This window comes from Symphodus melops, assembly GCF_947650265.1.
Source record: "Symphodus melops genome assembly, chromosome: 10".
Classification (NCBI taxonomy): Eukaryota; Metazoa; Chordata; class Actinopteri; order Labriformes; family Labridae; genus Symphodus; species Symphodus melops.
In genome coordinates this window covers 5,876,535-5,896,148 of record NC_136700.1, presented here as the reverse complement: position 1 = coordinate 5,896,148, position 19,614 = coordinate 5,876,535, and the positions used below count along the sequence as shown (strand labels likewise).

Here is a 19,614-nt window from a genome sequence, read left to right as displayed (position 1 = left end):
ACTCTACACTTCCAGCTTGGTGACACTGGCACCTACACCTGCATCGCCTCCACGCCCAGCGGAGAGGCCTCATGGAAAGCCTTCTTGGAGGTCCATGGTAAGCTAACGTCACTGCATTGTTTCATGGCCATCAACCAATGAACCTCTATTTGTATAGCCTCAAGTCATAACAAGTGTTATCCTCAAGACAGAGCTGCGAAGACCTTACTCTTTTATTTATTATTTACAACAATGCGGTATCTCATATTGCATGTTTAAATTCTATGCTTTGTTAAAGAACAGGTCTAACAATAAGGGGGGTAATGAAGTTTGTTGATGTGTGCATGCTTTCCTTCACAAGGAAACACCAAAAGCATTATTCTTCTGTTTGTTTTTTCTTCTGTTTTATATTCAGAGTTTGGAGTCCAAGTCCAGCCAAATAGACCCACCGACCCAAATCTGATCCCAAGTGCTCCTTCTAAACCCGAGGTCACTGATGTCACCCGCACCTCCGTCACCCTCTCCTGGAAACCCAACCTGAATGCTGGAGCCACGCCCACCTCCTACGTTGTAGAAGCCTTCAGGTAAAATGAAATGGCTAAATGATAGATGAATGAAATAAAGGCACGGCAGTGATGAAAACCTTTTAATTCTCTCCGTTGTGTGTCCTCAGTCATGCATCAGGGAGCAGCTGGCAGACCTTAGCAGAGCATGTGAAAACAGAGTCATTTGTACTAAAGGGCTTGAAGCCCAGCGCAGTCTACCTCTTCTTAGTACGGGCAGCCAACGCCTACGGGCTGAGCGATCCCAGTCCTATCACTGATGCTGTGAAAACACAAGGTGAGGACAGCTTCTTTACTGACAGCATTGTTTTGTGTTTTTAGAGAAGATATTCAATTCTTCTTGTCTGTGCTTCTGCCTGCAGATATCCCTCCAACTAGTCAGGGCGTGGACCACCGTCAGATCCAAAGGGAGTTGGGAGAAGTGGTTATCCACCTGCACAACCCCACCATTCTCTCCTCGTCATCTGTCAGGGTGCAGTGGACAGTAAGTATTATTTCTCTTTGCATTTTTTTTCATTGGTTGTTTTCTTTGGGCAGCTGCATACAGCTCCCGTTTCACATATGGATCATTAGTCATTTTGGTTACCAGAGCCGCCAAGATTAGCTTAGCCATACGCCCATGGTCAATTTGTCAGGCCATTCAGTCGAACTAATGTACTAACCGCCTAGCACCCTACAGAGGAAGGACACTGAAGCGAACCGCCTGGATCACGGTCCAAGTCTTCCTACCGTCCATCTGGCATGAGCCTGAACTGATCGACTGGCCAGAGACCAAAAATCTGTTGCTTCGCCCACAGTGGACCACTCATCTGCCCGAAAGTCAAAACTACAGCTCCCAGCATTCTGCAGGCCAAACATACGGCAGTGTGTGGCGTGCCAGCATGTGCCCTCTCAGATTGAAAACACTTGCTGGCTGTTAAAATAATACAAGTGAGAAGGAAGAGGCGGCCAACTCATGCTCTTAAGTGGAAATGGCTTACAGATGTTAAAGCAGATAGGTGGGAGAAAGACAAGTCCAACTGGAAGCTTATAGTGCTCTATTTCTGCTGGTAAAAACTGAACATGGAGGGCAAATATTGCCCAACAATAGATCTGGTTATTAATTTTATTTAGCTTACTAGACAATACAACCAATTTTCATTGACTCCCAAAAAGAAAAGTCAAAAAGTTTAGCCTTTTCATTTACAGCCATCCTTACATTCCCAGGTATTATGAAGTGCCAGAATGAGTGATGAATGGATCTTAGGAAATGTGAAAAGGATACTGTCATGTCAAGAATGATTTGAAAAGATTACTTCCCAGTTACTCTGTCTCCTTGGAATGTGCCAGAAAAACAAAAAAAAACACACGACAAGAGAGGGACTGACATTATAGTTTTCTTGTTCTGTGGGGTTTAAATCTATTCCCAATGTGGAGTTTCTTGGTTTTACATTTTCCTTTGTGTGGTGGTAAATGGTTGCACAGTTTTCAGGCTAATGAAGACCACCTGAGCCGGCAGCATGTTTTACAGGCGAGGGATAAAGAAATCACTAAAAACTTTACAAGCCTGGGCTGCTTGCCTTCCACAGGGACTCGTAGGGATATTAGCGTACAGGTTAGCAGTTTTTCTTTCCTCCAACCACGCTGAAGCACAATACAACTTTAACCAATCCTCTCCAGTTACATCTATCCTCTCCACTTTTCCATCAGATGCCCTGTAACTTGTTGTATTCCGGACTTATGGTACCCTGAATAAAGACCAGCTGCCCCCCTCTACCCAGTCAGTGTGCTAGAAAACAGGACAGGATGAGACAGGCTGCTCTGGGAGTCTGGGCTCTATTTAACCAGCTCCAGACTTAGAGGAACCTCTGGCCAATGACCTCATACTGTGGTTTGCACAAATCGCTGCTGCTCCAAATGGTGCATAGAAAGGCAGAGAGATGTAGATGTGGATGGTTAAAGCGAGAGGTGATGTGATGAGTTAGCACCCCATTCCTTCCAGCGCCTCACGTACCAGCTGCATGACTCCACATAGCACATCACTCTATTATTTTTCATTGTGAAGCAGCTAATCAAGTCAATCTTATCTTCACCATCCTTGTTCTTCTTTTCTTAATTTAGGCAGAGCAGCAGTCGCAGTACATCCAGGGCTACAAGGTGATGTACAGGCCTTCTCCTGAGGGTCTGCAGAGGAGCGAGTGGGCCGTGTTTGAGGTCCGCACCCCTGGGGAGGACAGCGCTGTCGTGCCACAGCTTCGCAAGGGAGTCACATATGAATTCAAAGTCCGCCCCTTCTTCAATGAATTCCAGGGAACGGACAGCGATGTCAAAATTGGCAAGACGCTGGAGGAAGGTGGGGGATGTGACTGTGTGCGAGTTTGCTTTGGTGCCTGCATGTGTGCATGCATGTTTTCATGTTTACACAGTTTTATATGCACAGCTTGCATGTGTGAGAGCATACAACAGCTGTTCACAGCAGGCAGGGAGAGCAGGATTATGTTCTGTTCAAATGTGGTGCATTCAAGCATGCTAGGGTGGATGCGCGGCTCTTTAAAAGGCCCGATGGATACAACACTCCAGTGCAAGTGTTAAACTGATTTCTCAAAGGGCGTGGTTGTGGCATTCTCATGAGGTTTGGTTGAAACCCAACTGCAAATTTTAATTTGTAGCGAACAGTCAAGAGAAATGGGAGAGCAGAGTGTTTACTGTAGAGTGTGTGTGTGTGTGTGTGTGTGTGTGTGTGTGTGTGTGTGTGTGTGTGTGTGTGCATGGGAGTGTTTTGATATTTTTCTGCTTGATACTTCTTTGTTCAGATTTTTGTTGATAATTGTTTTTGGAGCACTACGATGATGTGTGCTCTCCCCTAAGCAGAGAAAGGGACCTATTTTTATAACACTTGCTCACACTGTGATTAAGTCTTTTATGTTGACACCATAATTATTTTAGTTTAATTACTAATGGACCCAAGCTTTGCTTTCATACACTACCATACACGCCCCGCTAATATAACTCCCCGACTGTTTTGAGTAAACACTTACCGGCTTTTATTTATCGAGAAAAGCGCTTGTAATAAGCAAACACAGTTTTCAGATGAAAGCATCCTAATTTTGATGATTAGTCCTTTGTTCTGCGCTCATCCTCAGCCTCATGCTGGGATAAAGGAACGTTTCTGACAGCTAAATGTAATGAGAGGAGACAGGGAGAGACTACATGCAGTCATGAAAAAATATATCACATATGAAGGTGTGTTCTTTTTTCATTTTTTTTTTTTTTTGTTTTCATCTTTTGTCTACACCCCAGCCCCCAGCGCCCCTCCCCGTGAGGTTACAGTGACAGAGAGCGGGGACAATGGGACCGCCATCCTGGTCTCCTGGCAACCTCCTCCAGAAGAGGATCAGAATGGGGTGGTCCAGGAGTACAAGGTAACACAAAAAGCAAAACATTCAGCCTCCTGCTCAGGTCTGAGCGATTGGGACTTCTATTATAGAGACACAAAAGGAAACACAAACAGGTCTGCAGATAACACAGGCCCAGACAATGCACAGACATGGGAAGGTAATGAATTCCTGGTTGAGGCACACTTTTGTATGCTCATCCTCTGTGCAGCGACAGAGACCTCGACACAAGGGAGGAAAGAAAGCGAAGCAGGGTAAACGGCAAAAACTGTTGGGAAACGGTGCCATCTGGTGGGCATAACAAAATCATGCATCTTATGGCTCTACAAGGGTGAATGAAAGGTAGTTTGGAGCAATTTCTGTGGTGATTATAAAAACCTTCTTTTTTTTCTCTCTCTCTCTCGTAGTCTGATGGTGATTTAAGATAAATGTGTTTTAAGTGGAGATAAATGTTTGACCTCTCGTAGCAAGTCGGGCAGGCTTTTATTTGTTGTTTGTGCACATAAAAGCGTTCAAAAATGAAAATATTTAAAGCCACATAAATCTTAACTAAAGTGGAGTAGAGTAGAGACATCCATATCAAGGCATGTAATAGGATGTGTAATGGAGCGAAGGACAACAAGCTATTATAATAATGACCAAGGACAAACCAATGAAGAGACAGAGCTCTATTATAATTCCAGTCATTTTCCTGCTCGAAGCCCCCTGCTAATGCATCCTTCAACCTACAGCACCTCTCTCCTCGCTTCCTTTTCCTCCTCCATACTTGACAAAGTATTCTCTTTTTGTAATGGCCTCACTTTGGACAGCCTTGTCCTCTCATACATTATGCTACGGACGTCTTGTATTTTAATTGGAAAGCCTCTTTGTGTTACAAGGTATGTACTGTTATAGCAGCAGGAGGGAAGAGTTAAGCTACTGTTAATTTTCCAGGTAAACGTTTTCACATGATAGGCTTTATAGTAATTTCATGCTTTTTAAGTCGAGCTCGAGAGCGCTCGCTGCTCATTACCGATTACCCTACCTAGCAGCACTTACACTCGCAGAAATTTCTCGAGACACACCGAAAATGTCAGGACTTTGTAGTTCCATGATAGAAGTGCAAACACTGGCACATGTACACATGCATAGTACACACACCAGGAAGTATGTATGGTAACCTGGTTTACTATTTGGAGGAGGTGGGGGGTAAAGAAAGCAGAGTGTCAGGGCTTGGGGATGTGAAGGTCTGCAGGCCTCATGCTGAGGTGAATGTATACGTCTCTTTGTGACCCTGGTTTGAGTCAGACTGCTTTGCTTCCTGGTAGTGACACCACTTAGCTTCAACTCAAATTGGGTTATGGAGGCGATTACTGATCCCCATTTGTTTTTCATGGGCTTAAGGCCGCACTGAGCTGTGTTATGGCTACCTCGCCTAATACTGACCCTGTGTTGAGCAGAGCCTGTAAAACATAAAGGCATGCTGTAAAATGTTTTCCAACCTCAGAGGTGTAACACAATACCCGCGGCGTGCTGAAACGTAGCAATAGCAGCACAAACCAATTATAAAGACACAGATTGGTGGCAGCTACCAAACCGAATGTAGTCACGAAGCTCTCATAACATGGCCTCCATCTCCACTTTCTTCTTGTCTCTGTTATGGCAGATTTGGTGTTTGGGGAACGAGAGCAGATACCACATCAACCGCACAGTTGACGGCTCAACCTTATCCTTGATGATTCCCAGTCTCGCCCCTGGGATTCGCTACAGCGTGGAGGTAGCAGCCAGCACCGGCGCAGGTCCCGGGGTCAAAAGCGACATCACCTTCTTCCAGCTCGGTGAGTAGAAGCAGCCTTTAGTTCCCTCTCACAGGAGGACATTCACCTCTAGAAGATATACTTTTTTTTGTTTTTTTGTTTATGTTTACCCTATGGCGATCTTTGCATGCAGAGTGATACACAATCATCTGACAAATAATTATGGCATCAATCCAGTCTGACTTTCTGCCAAGTAATCAGACAGTTATGTAATAAATCTCTATAGTGTCAGACATGTTCAAGCAGCTACCTGCCTTGTCTTTCATTACCAACAGCTTTACTTAAAAACTGTAATTAAAGTGATTACTGTTTAACAATCATCAACTTTGACACGGAAGCATGTGATGAGTTTGAGTGACGGAGAACTTCAGCAGTTTTGTTTGCATTGAAATGGGTTTCTTCTACAACAGGGACACAATAAATTCCTGTGTGGCAGAGCAGTTTAGCTCTTGCCCCACCCTGCTCTTCTCTCCAGTCAAGGATGCATGCAAGGATGTTTTCGGCTTCTGCTCTGCTTCAAACAACAAATGCATGAATCCTGCACTCTGCGTGCAGACGTGACATGTTATTAATGTTAAGAAATACGCTGCAAATTTCACTGGGGCAGTTTTTCTCTCTCACGCATCTCTTTTTTTTTTTTCTTTTTTTTTTCTTCATATTTTGGTGTGTATGGACATCATTTTTTAGATGTTTTGCCAGCTTTAATTCCCTGAAGCGGTGGGCTCAGGAGAGGGATGGAAGACATGTGAATATCAGTATGAGGCAGAAAGAGAGAGACAGGGAGAAAAAGATGTCCGTCTAGTTTTAAATGTGTGATTGAGTGAGCTGGGATGGGCATGAAGAAGCATCGGCTGTGACTGATACAATTTCTCTCCCCTGAAGAGTTCCTGTGGTGATTGTTGCCATGTTCCAACACTGGAGTGGAACAATACGCCTTAGGGACCAGCTCTCCACCCAAATGCATTTGTCACACTTGGAGCTTGTGTGCGTCATCCCAGCCTGGATACCTGTACAGTCCCTTGTGGGCTGCTTGGTCACATTGGCATCCTGGGTACACGCAGCCACACTGAGGCACAAATTGAGAGAACTGAGAAGTGAGGATGGAGATGCAGGCAGAGTGACTGAGACAAAGCCAGACGGAGGGGATGTGGAGGAGTACATTCGGAGGGCTGGTTTGATTGGGGGGGGGGGGGGGGGGGGGGGGGGGAGTGTTTTTGCCTCTGGCTCAGAAAGTTGGTCGAGTCGAGTGGCTGCAGCATGAAAGACTCGAGAAAAGGGGATGAAGACAAAGTAACACGAACATGAAGACATTTCAGAATGGCGGAGTGGGGTGGGGCACGAAAGAAGTCTTTCATGTCTCACGCATGAGGGAGAAGCACAGAGAGAATAGACAGATGAGAAAAACAGACGAGCTGTGCTTGTTGTGAGCAGACTGAGCCTTTACGCTGTGATTCACAGCAGAACCAGCTTCAAGGCGTTCACACCTCGCTTTTCCACAGATGTGCCTGAGTTTGCTAATTACTGTGGTGTCTGTGTTTGAGGATGATCTCATTGGATTTATTTATACGATTATGAAAGCAGCATTGCTCTGTGTAAATGAGGCCTCTCTCTGTGGTTTCCTATCCAGTTGGATCAGGCTTGTGTGGTTCACACAGGCTGAGTCTGAATGTCTTTGGTTGCTTTTCTTCTGCTCACCTGCCGTTGTTGACGGGGGTTTTTGATGAAAGCATTTTGAATAATAGAGAGAAATGACTCCCATTTTCACATCCTAGCCTCATACACCCCTGCTGAGATGAAGATTCCTTTTGTGTGTCAGGTGAAAGAGGAATGTTCTTATTCATGTGTCACGCTGACTTTATTTTAAATATATATATCCTTCTTATTCTGAGCGTTTCCACAATATTTTAGTTTTTAAGTTTAGGATAATTTCCTCCTCTATACTCGCATTGTCGTTTGTTACAACAGTTCTTTTTTTAAAAATTGCACTGCCAAACGTACTTCTACGTTTTCTAATCCCGCTCTCTTCTCTCTTCCGTCCTTCCTTTCAGATGCATCCGGGCGCATGACAGAGAGCGTGATCCACGAGAACCCTCTGTCCCAGCAGATCTCAGATGTGGTCAAGCAGCCAGCTTTCATCGCAGGCATAGGAGCTGCCTGCTGGATCATCCTCATGGTGTTCAGCATCTGGTTGTATAGACACCGAAAGAAAAGGAACGGCCTCTCCAGCAGCTATGCAGGCATACGCAAAGGTCAGTAAATGTGGCCAACAACACCCATTTAAGAGGAATATCCATTTGAGTTTCTTTTTTTGGAAAGCTGGTCTGAGGTTGGAGCCAGATTCTTAACAGAATGCTATTCAATATTTATATCTGTTGTCCTGTATTTATAGTTCAAAGCCAGTCCTCTCTTTCTTCTTCTCCTTCTTTATTTTCTTGCTGAATTCTGCCAACCTCCCTCAGATCCTTCCTGACACTCACAGAAAGACGTCTTTGTAGAGCGCTCTAGGTGAAGTCTCAGTGAAAGTATACTCTCCAGTCGAGTACTTTAAGATGTGATGTGAGCCCCCGCTGAGAGTGCCGCATGAAGACGTCTTTTATTTCTCTTTCATACTTCTGTCACGCTGATTCTGCAGGCGTGTGTGAAGAGTGTTTTCAGTAAAGTACATTCTGAGGTCCAACAACTCCCCCTTTTAGCATCTCCCCTCTGACTGTGCTGGGAAAGAGAGAGTGGCTCGCTATAATCCTGCTTTATCAAGGACATACTGACATTTTCACATGCCTGAAGTACTCTTTTTCTGTGTAGACAGGGGCCTTTTTAATATGGAGGACTTCAGCATTTTGCATTCCTCTTTAATAGCATTTACTTCCCCTGTGTATTTCAAATAAAAGAATCAATTCCCATGTGCGTTTCAACCCTCTTAAAGTAGCCATGGCATAACGCAGTGCATTTTCTACCTGACTTGAGTCAAAGTGACAGAGTTCACGACATGCCCAACCTCTGCCTGCAATAGTTACAGTATAAGGAGAGCTATTAGCCTTTCTTTCTGAGCCTCATTTATGTGTGGCCTTGGGCTGTGCAGCTGCTGCCTGTGAGGACTCCCTGCGTCGACCCCTCTGCTGGGCTCAGCTTTACCTCCGACTGCCGGGGTTAGAGGAGATCCTCCTTTCAACCTGGAGACACACACAGACAATAGACTGACTTAGCTGGGGCTTATCTGTGGCTGTCATATAGAAAGCACATTCTGAGCTACTGCAGGGATGCTAATGGTGGGTGTTGTAAGTCTTATGAAAGTTAGAGACCTCAGCTAAGCTTTTGCTTAAGCGCTGTGGTTTTTAACGGCTTTTACAAATACCTACGTCATTTATCATGGTAAGAAATGTTTCTTTTCTCAGGGTTTACATAATCTTACACACACACACACACACACACACACACACACACACACACACACAATTCGCCTACACCTGTAGATTCAGTGATACCTTTTATAGGTTTGCTGATTTTGTCCTGTCCATGTAAATGTGTTTATATAATCCTGCTTATTTTGACCAGTCAAATGTATCCCTCTTTCAGAACCTTTAACCTGGAAAATATAGTAGAGGCTGTTTTGGCCATTACTTTATCTGACATCTTTCTGGCTGCAGTGATTCAGGCATTAGAAAGAAACACATAGATTGACTTTTGCTCTTAAAGGTCATGTAGAGGCATCAATATTATTTTAAGTGTGTGTCATAGCCAGCTAAAAACTGCTCATGGGAGCTTAAAATCTGACAAGACTTAAGTGCTAACAGTTTGTTTCAGGGCCTTGCAGCTCGTTCCTCAAGGATTTTTTTTTTTTTTAAATCTGGGAGGTTTTCATCCAATAGAATGCAACAGTCTTTAAGAAAAGTAATTATAGAACAGTTTATTTGGAAAGAATATTCAATTATAGAATAGTACTTTTTACAACTTTATGACTGCACCAAGGATCCATGGTCAGACGAAGAAGGGGGGGGGGGGGGAAATAGTCATCTGAGGTTCCCTTTGATTTTCAGCGATTCTATATGTTGATGTTTACTCACATGAACTCACACTGATCCTCCTGGGCACAGTAGGCAGACGTGTTCCCCCCTCTTCTCCAAGTGCACACAGACCACAAGAGGCCTCAGTCTTTGTTGGAACGAGTAACTAAGAATGTTTTGAAAGGAGTATAATTGCAACCACATGAAGCAACAATCTGCACTTGAAGTGAAATAGGCTGAATTGGGACTTTTGTATGTGTCCGTGTGCTACAATCTTTTCTGGTGTTACCCCTAAAAGTGCAAGCTCCAAAAAGGATAATTCCACCAAAAGCCTTTTATTGCTTCTTTGCCAGTGAATGAATTCATGAAAAAAAGGTGTGGTTGTTGTGCATGAAATGGAAACAGTGCAAAACTGTGCATTACACATACAGCAGTATTCCAAAAAAAATATCTTGCAAGTGCAATCATCTAAATAAACAGTCTGATTACTGCAACTGAAAATGTTCAAGTATTCCTCGCTCAGTTACAGCTTCACCTGAGTATCAAACATGAGTGAACGGTGTCGGCATAGAAACCGGATTTATGTGTTTAAATCACATTCTGGTTTGCTTACCAAGTGTTAGTCACACCTCTAGTTCAAAGACATTCATCTAACAGATAAAGCCATCCACATGTTCCTATCTTTAGACTTGTGTGTGCACTAAGAGGACAGATTCAAACATGGCAAGACAGCTGTGGCATCCAGAGGACACTTTTCAGCGGTGTCTCAGGTGCTTAAATTCAAGGTTGAAATAAGAATGCAACATTTTCTAAAATGCACATATTTAAGGCAGTGCACTGGATGACTTTCAGCTTGATGGAGTGTTGCATCAACTTTCATGCATTGTGCAGCATTCCTCAGGTCTTCAAAGACGGCAACAACAAACAGAATGCACCTCGTAGAAGATACTGCACAGGCTACACCAGCCCTCATTACTGAATCTAAATCTGCCTGCAGAAGTTTTACGTTTTGCACTGTGTCCCCTTCAATGTCAAAATGTGTGTTATTGATGTGTGCGGGTGATGATGTGAGTGTTAGCGATAGCAACAGATATCGCTAACACTTTGCAAGCGGGTTTCTGACAAGCCAGGATTTGAACCAGCAGCAACACTCACTGTCCCTCGGTTGAGGTCCATACATGTCTGTAGGGGGCAGCGAGTAGAGTGTGAATGCAGCCATCCTTAAACAGAAACTATGTGGAAGTCATGTGGTAGGAAGTCAACTTTAATTATCCATTATTCTAATGTGATTTTCCTTCTTTTTTTCTCTGTTCAAACAGTGCCGTCCTTTACTTTCACACCTACAGGTAAGACTTCACGTTTCATTTACAACAATGTATGTTTTTATTCATGTACATCCACTGTACAGCACATACACAATACAGCTTTCCCCCCCTACATGTGTGAAACTTTAAAAGCCCGAAGAGAGTGATGTCACCTATTGACTAGTCATTCAGGGACGCTCAATGTGTACCAATAAAAGCAGCCAATCAAGGACACAGTTTGAAGATCTACCCAGAAATATGTGTTCCACCGAATGTTTGGGTCTTGTCAGAATGTAATGATTAAGAAGAAGTGATGCCACACTCCTGAGGAGCAGTTATAACTAGTGGTAACTTGATCAAAGGGCTGCTGGCATCCCGAGATGGGATTTAAGATGATGACACATCACCAGCACTCCAACACGGCAATTAGATAGGCAAGCGGCAGCCGAGCTAAGGAGGTTATCTGCCAATTGAAGTGACACAGTGTAGAGTCGATAAAAGAAAAGCTCTCTCCGTGAGTCTCTATCTTTCTCACTGTGTGAGTTTGTATTACCAGTCCTCTCCCTTTTCTTCACGTGTTTGAATGAGTTCTTTGTTCCCCAGAGGTGTGTCAGGGGTGCTGGCACAGTTTAATGACATTGCAAATCTTAAAGAGTGAAAAGGTGAGGGGAAGTAAAACTAAAAAAAAGAAAGAACGCTCCACAGTTTGTTTGTGGTTCCACTGGCAGTTCCTGTCCGTGCAGAGGTCTTTTTCAAAACAGTAGTGGTGTTGTTTCTGACTGCCTTGAGGCTCGTAATCAGGTAGAATGATCTATCAAGTTGCTAAAGTGTTTCAAGATACGTTGGAAATCTTTCAGGTGACTCACTTTCTTTGTATGTGTGGATAGCTCTCTGTCTCTTTAAAGAAGAAAATATTTGTTGTGGTGCCTGGTTTAAAATCAGGATGTTGCAGTGCATTGTGTGAATTTGTATCTATAACCACATCGTGACATTTTGGTTCACATTAAAGAAAGCTAATCGTAGAGCTCCTCGGGGCAGCATGTAGAGGCCATAAGCACACTTCCTGTTTTGAAAAGAAAGACAAGGAACAGACACAGCTCAGGCCCTACCTTCCCCTCTCCTCTCAGGGAAGAGATTGTAATTAAAGTTAGAAGTTTATCTCTCCTTCACACACCGGCAGCTTAGAGCTCCATGAAAGAGTCCAACTTGCAGCGCAAGGAGCTTCAAACACGCTGAACTCGAGCCAGGAAACCAAAGAGCTCTGCATCTCTGTTCTTTATAAGCCTCTTACACATCCTCCTCCTGCGCCTGTTGCTGTCTGCTCTGGATGGGTGTGTTTGTGTGTCAGCCCGATAATTGTTGCCACACACATTCTCACACGCTGGCTGAAAGTGGTATTGAAATCAAAGCTTATCAAGCAGTGAATTCAGAGTCAAATCAGACCTTTTCTGTTAACTTGTATAAAAAAAACAAAAAAAAACAAACAAATGATGCAATAACTAAAGTAAAATTGTTGGAATCATGTTTATTAAAAACTGTTTTCTCTTCTCAGTGGCATATCAGAGAGGTGGGGAAGGTGTAAGCAGTGCTGGAAGGTAAGAGAAGAAATCATTGTTTTTATGAAATATTTTTTATGATTGTATCTCTCTGTACACAATGATATATTCCAACAAAACTCACATGCAGTATGACTGATGATTGCAATTTAATGGCAAACAAAACAGGCTGTGTAGGGTTGGGCACGTGCACTTCCCCTCCGCAAACACTAGGGGGAGTGCTGTGACTTTTTTTTACAGCAGCACAGCGCTAAGGAGGGGTAAGGAGCTGTATTCGGTTTGTTAGAACATGAACAAAGCCCCATGTAGTCTGCCAGGAGCCCATCCTTCCTCTATATGATGGAAAACCACATCCAACCACAAGGCTGTGCCATAACATCACCTTAAAAACAGTCATGGGGGCGTGCACACACAGAGTGAGGCAAAGGCACACCTCTATATGCTGTGGAATGGTGCATTGTGAACACATAATGACACTGTACATAATTAGTCAGTAAACACTGCATCAATTCACTAACACTAATTTGTAGATTGACTGGCTGGGGTTTTGTCACGTTTTCATACAGGTATGAAAACAGGTGAAAATTGTTGGCTGCAAAATGTTTGTGCTGTTCACGTGCTAATGAATAGTTTGCTTGGAGCCATCAACAGGAAATCCATATTCATTAAACTATGATTGAATCCCATATGCAGCAAGGCTGTGTCAGCACTGCACAAAGACAATGGCGATTCAATATCAACGTACAACTGCATGCCGGGTGATTGAGGAGCTATTGTGAGAATGCATATGGCTGTTTCTAGACAAATGTATTCATTACTAAAAAACGAATCCAAGAAATGAGCCATTTGAGAGGGAACAAGGAAACCTAATTCATCGATAATTCAGTGTTGGCATATGCAAACCGGGAGTCGTTCTGTTCAGATCTGTTGTTTGGCTTCTCAGTATAGTGGATTGATCCATTTCATGAGCAATACGAGGCTATTTATTCTGCGTTCCTTTAACTCCCAGTGGTTGGACTGAGGTCTGGTTGTATCCATGCTGAACAAGCGATACAGTATTGTTTTTGGGGATTAAAGCTGCAGAAATAGGAGCGAGACATGGAAACAGTAGAGATGGATTGCCAGGCGATGGCTGGTCCACAATGCCTACAGTTCCACCTCTTAACTTCTGTAATGCGGGACTAAAACTTTTTAAATGATAGAGACGTTTTGTGACACCATGGAATCTACTTGGGGGAGCGTTCATGGGTCACTGGCTGTTGATGACGCATATTTCGTAACATGGGGAGTGAATTTTATCTGGCTGTCTAATCCATGTGGATCGTTAATGCTCACAAGGGCTCGGGGAAAGTGTCATCGGCTCTGGGCAAGTCAAGCACACACAATTTATTTAGCTGGGCTTTTCTCTAATGTGCTCCCTGGGCCTCTGTGTGTGTGTGTGTGTGTGTGTTGTATGATTGTCTGTGTGCATGTGTATGTGTGTTAATGTGTGCATTTGGCCAAAAGGCAAGAAGAAGTAAGCCGGATTTCTATTTTTCCTAGTCTTAGCTGCTGGATAAATAAACACCACATAATCTTCTCTTTCAAATATTATGTTCTGCGGGTGTTTCAGTTCATTCACATAAATGTCATTGTGGCTTTGGCTTAGTCTCTTACTATTGTTAAACATTTAGTCCAATTTTTCTTCTTCTTTCAGGCCTGGTTTGCTGAACATCGGGGAATCAGCCACACAGCCTTGGTTAGCCGACACATGGCCCAACTCCTGCTCCAACCACAAAGATTGCAGCATCAACTGCTGCACTGCAGGCAACGGCAACAGCGACAGCAACCTGGCAACATACAGCCGCCCAGGTACTGTATGTTTTGTCAACACTTTAAAACATGGGCAACTACCAAAATAAACACTCCCCCCCCCCCCCAAAAAAAAAAAAAAAAAAAAAAACAGCAATGCAGTCTTTGACAAAATAACTATATAGATAAGAAATGTAGGAGCTGGGGGAATCCGCAGTGAAAAAGGAAGTCAAATCTGATATCTGGGTTAGCTCCCTGGAGAGTAGTTCTGTGTATCTCTCCTTTCTGCAGGTCTCCACTAGAAAAACCTGGAGAAATATTAGAATGAAGAGCGGCTGTGTGCTTGTGTGTTTGATTTATCGCAGGTTAAAGTAGAACTGTTTTAGGAAGGAAATAAAAGGAGCACACTGAGAGGGGGCTTATGGCTCTACTCGGTTGCTAATCGAATTGCTCGGCTGATTTCCATACCGTTGTTATAGCCGGTAATGTAATTTCCCTTAAGTGCTCAGTTATTTAAGAAATGTGCAGCGGGCGAAGAGGTCAAGGCTGGACTGCAGACGGTGGCCAGAAGCAGAAGAAGAGAGAGTGATGGAGGGAGGAAGGTGCACCTGAAAGAGCAGATGGAGGGGAGGAGGACGGAGGGATGAGGAATAAGTGTCTGCTAGAACATACACTGAAATGTAGGAGAGAGAGTGTGAGTGTGTGTGTGTGTGTGTGTGTGTGTGTGTGTGTGTGTGTGAGTTGAGTAGAAAGGGAAGTAATAGCAAGCACAGCAGGTGGCCTTTTTTGTGTTTCAGCATTACTGGAGCTAAAACCAAACAGGAGCAAACTCAAATGTTATCCACTAAAAAGTACACAATTTATACTCTACACACACTTTGCTCTATTTGAAAAGAGAACAAAGTCAAAGTTTGGGCAAAAAACTTCAGCTTGGATGACACAGGACTTAATGTTATTAATGTTCAGCTCTGACCTAACCCTTTCCTCAGAAACTTGGAGTGCAATGAAATGCTTTATGTTCTAAATTATGCACTTTGGGACTCCGTCTTTAAGGGCAGCCCATAATTCCTGCGCAGCTGTTTGGCCTAATATCCATCCTGCCCCGCAATAGTTCCTCATTACTCCAAACCTTTCCCAGGGAAGATTAATAATTCATTTTGTAGACTTTATAGTCATCAGGTTGAGTTTTTCCTCTGTGCTAATCACCCTTCTTCTGAGGTTGAAGTGTTTAACTCTATCTTAACATGATGTGAGATGTTGAACAGGGAATAACAGCCCTCACTCTTCGCATGACGCCCCACTGTATGACACTAAGGAGCTTGCCAGACGCATGCTTTGTGTGTGTGCCAAACCTAAACTCTGTGAGCATTAAGAGGATCGCTGACGAGGTGACAGAGCAACGAAATTGGAGTTAATGTCCCTTTATCTCAGCCATAGGGGCGCTTTCATACGTCAACCTTTGAAGTGTCGAGCTGATCGAGCTGTGAGGCACGTGGCACGAGCAGCACGCACCTATGGCCGTCCTTGGTATTTACCGCAAGGCTGGCTCTCAGATCTGCTGGAGGATTTGAATATTTTATGAGCCAGGGAAAATTGGATCTGTCAGTGAAGCTGTGGTTTTACTGCACGCCCCATTCCAGGTCTTTGATACAGACATGTCTCTCTGTCCCTCTCGATGGGTAAAGACGCTCCCGCTGTCAGATGGGAAAGAACAGTGATGACACCCACATTGAGTCATGGGAGAGGCTGAGCGAGAAGGTGTAATACAACCTGTGTGACTCACCTAAAGTAGATCATCATTTGACAAACTCACTGAGACTTTCCGCAGAAATAGAAAAAGGTCTCTTTTAAAAGCCTGAAATTAGTATGTAAATGTCTCTCACTCTCGTCAAATAAATGCCTTCAGCTCGGCAGTAGGTCAGATGAAGCCCTATTGTTTTAAAGCTTTTACCGCTCCGGCATACTGTTACTAAGCTGATCAGCGGCAGACAAGATTGACTAAATACCCTCCTCATGTTCTTCAGCCGACTGCATCGCCAATTATAACAACCAGATGGAAAACAAGCAGACCAACCTCATTGTGCCAGACTCAGGAGTCTACGGAGATGTAGACTTGTCCAACAAGATCAATGAGATGAAGACCTTCAATAGCCCCAACCTGAAAGAGGGACGCTTTGTGGGTCCAGGAGGACAGCCGACTCCGTACGCCACCACCCAGCTCATCCAGTCTGCCATCATGGGGAACAACATCAACTCGGACAGAGGAATGGGCGGGAGCGGAGGAGGAGGAGGTGGACTTGGGGTTGGAGGGGAGATGAACGAGAAACACTGCTGGAAGCCCACCTCAGTCCAGCAGCAGAAACAGGACATGGCGTCCCAACTTCAGTACAACATCATGGAGCAAAACAAGTTAAACAAGGGTGAGTGTGTGGAATACCCAGCAGCAGCCAACTCCAAGCCATGATCTTCCTCCACCTGATACTTCCCGCTTTCTTCTCATGGCTCTTTCATCCTTCCCCTCAAAGGCCTGTAGAAAAGTTTCATGCTCACATTTTCTCCTCCGTCAACATATGCGTCATCACTCTTTCTCTCTGCTTGTCTGTATGCCGTTCCTGTAACCCCTCATCACCCTCTATGCAATCATCTGTAATCTTTGCTGCTTAGAATGAGGGCCCGGGCCTGAATAGCTGTCGTTGGTATCTGGGTTTTTGTGGATGAAGGCAGGTGTGAGGGTTTATCTTTGGTGTCACATTTCTGAAAGAAAGACAAAGATAACTCTGGGATCTTCAGGGGGCTTTCAACAAGGCTATCATCACAGTGTTGTACCTGCAGAGGAGGAACCACAGCTGCTGTGATAGTTTTGAGATTCTTTTGATGCAGATGTTGCATGTGTTCACATACTCACCTGAAATTATACAGCATGGATTGCATGCTTCTCATAATACTGGACTCAGTGTTATGTCATATCATGGTATAATCTCGCTTTTCCATTGTGCTGTGTTGTTTTTGGGTTTTTTTAACGACTTATAAATATTCTGCTATAGTTGCTGTCATTCATCATGTAAAATGTTGGATTATATCGATTGGGGTTGGAAACCATAAAAATGTATTGTGCCTACCATCAGATCGCTACAGAGGAGGGGACAGCCCAATGCCAGCCACCATCCCTTACAACCAGGCACACGACAGTCACACTGGAGGCTCCTACAACAGCTCCGACCGAGGCAGCAGCAGCACCTCCGGTAAGACTGTTGGGTCACTCGGCACAAGAGCAGTTATAAAATCTGAGATTTGAAAATCAACACACCTAAGGACATTCTCCCTTTTACGTTTGTGTCGTGCTTTGTTTTAATGTACTTTCCAGGCTAATTACTGTTGTGGACCATATAATCACAATCGCTCCCCCCAGCTCCATTTCAAAATACTGAAAGCAATAAATCAATTTGAGATGCTCGTAATTAATGCTTTAAAATGGTGATTTGATTAATTTCTATGTTAGCGTTTCCTGAAAAGCTTTTGAAAGGGATACACCTCCAGAAGGTGGAACATTGCGGAACAAAAAGAGAAGAGGAAACTGACAACAATGCGTTGAAACAAAGCCACAAGCGCCACACTGTGATTTTTGCTCGAGCCTCGCGCTTGTTGAGTGCGCTGTCGTCTATGGGTTGTTCTACAGCATAAGAGATAAAAGGATATTTTTAAAATCAAGTCTGTGTTATGCTGTTGTTTTCTTGCTTTTCATATCTGTCTTTGTCCTTGCGTTGCTTCCATTAATTGGCTCTCCTTTAATTCCAGCATGGTGCAGCCTAATTTCATCAGGGCCTCAATGTCTGTCTGCAGACAAGGACAAATGATAACACATTGGAGGCGGCATGCAACGCTGCCACCCTAATGCCATGTATCCATTCTGATATTGCATTTGAAGTTCAAGCCATTAAGGCGATGCCTTTAATGCTCACTGCACCTCACACCTCATTGGTTCACTATTCTAAGAGTTTGCTTTTAATTGGACCCTTTCCAGCCATTTTCCTCATACCTTTTCTCTTGGTGCTGGTTTATATCGCTGGAGGGAAATAACTATTTTATAGAATTTCCTATGGTTTAATAACTGAGAGGTATGTGTGCATACATGCATAAAGTAGAGGGTTGCGTTAGCCTTTGCACCCCTATGTGTAAAATGATCTCCTTTTTTCTAAGCCAGTCATGTTAAAACTGTCCATTCCTTACACATTACCTCTTGATTTCTTCAGCATCAATAATTGACGTGTTATTCAGACACAAAGTGAATATAAGTCGATGTGTGTGTGTGGAGGTATCTTGTGAGTGACAGTGCCTCTTTTTCTCCATCTTTCTTTTTTGAAAACAGGGAGTCAGGGTCATAAAAAGGGAGTACGCACCCCCAAACTACCGAAACAGAGCACAATGAATTGGGCTGACCTTCTGCCCCCTCCCCCTGCAAACCCACCCCCCAGTCGAAGCACAGAGGAGTACTCTTTGTCGATGGAAGAAAGGTGGGACACGTCTGCACCGACACGAAGACACAGACAATTTGACAGGCATGCACACACTATATTTAAATACTACCTTGTGTATGTTTTTTTTCCTGTGTCTCTCACTCACTGCAAACACTTGCCCCCAAGGGTTTTCTATCTATTAGCGCCCGGTTCTTGTCAAACCTTGATAGAAAGGTGGCATGAATATTTAGTGCATGTTTTTCTCTGCCTGCAGTATATAAAAAACATGCATGTTTTCTGTGAGTGATATGAAGGTAATGAGGCTTATTTTTCTCCGTTGGCAGTTGTGACCCAGACATGCAGTGCCCCATGCCCCCCTCTCACATGTACCTGCAGCCAGACGAGCTAGAGGAGGAAGAGGAGATGGAAAGGGGTCCCACTCCTCCCATCCGCGGGGCAGCCTCTTCACCTGCTGCTGTATCTTACAGTCACCAGTCCACAGCGACACTTACACCGTCGCCACAGGAGGAGATGCAGCCGATGCTTCAGGATGCACCGGATAGCCATGAACGCAGGTAAGTCTTCATATGATATGGCCAGCAGGGGTCATAACTTGTTGTAAAAGAAACGTGATCAAGAAATATAGCTGTTCTCTAAAACCTCATCGAGAAACATTAGCTTCCCAGTTCCACCAATTCACTCGTGTTTTCCATGTTTCAGTCCATTAACTCTCAATTCTGTATCCTGTATGGAACTGTTGGCCCTTATTCAAAAGCATATCCTCGCCCACAGATTT

The 19,614-nt window shown here is 44.0% G+C and overlaps 1 protein-coding gene across 10 annotated transcripts in view; it reads left to right on the top strand.

Moving 5' to 3' along the window:
- Positions 1 to 19,614, top strand: part of robo1 (roundabout, axon guidance receptor, homolog 1) — a 299,362-nt gene that overhangs the window by 273,637 nt on the left and 6,111 nt on the right. For 6 of the 10 annotated variants that reach the window (XM_079353570.1, XM_079353565.1, XM_079353568.1 and 3 more), the window contains 15 exons: positions 16 to 97; positions 395 to 563; positions 653 to 819; positions 905 to 1,026; positions 2,643 to 2,874; positions 3,822 to 3,943; positions 5,562 to 5,733; positions 7,761 to 7,961; positions 11,033 to 11,059; positions 12,570 to 12,612; positions 14,270 to 14,424; positions 16,389 to 16,784; positions 17,490 to 17,606; positions 18,731 to 18,920; positions 19,163 to 19,393. In XM_079353570.1, the coding sequence (XP_079209696.1) occupies positions 16 to 97; positions 395 to 563; positions 653 to 819; positions 905 to 1,026; positions 2,643 to 2,874; positions 3,822 to 3,943; positions 5,562 to 5,733; positions 7,761 to 7,961; positions 11,033 to 11,059; positions 12,570 to 12,612; positions 14,270 to 14,424; positions 16,389 to 16,784; positions 17,490 to 17,606; positions 18,731 to 18,920; positions 19,163 to 19,393 (2,426 nt within the window). The remainder of the gene's footprint in view (positions 1 to 15; positions 98 to 394; positions 564 to 652; positions 820 to 904; positions 1,027 to 2,642; positions 2,875 to 3,821; positions 3,944 to 5,561; positions 5,734 to 7,760; positions 7,962 to 11,032; positions 11,060 to 12,569; positions 12,613 to 14,269; positions 14,425 to 16,388; positions 16,785 to 17,489; positions 17,607 to 18,730; positions 18,921 to 19,162; positions 19,394 to 19,614) is intronic. The other 4 variants (XM_079353569.1, XM_079353566.1, XM_079353573.1 and 1 more) reach the window with 2 other exon arrangements.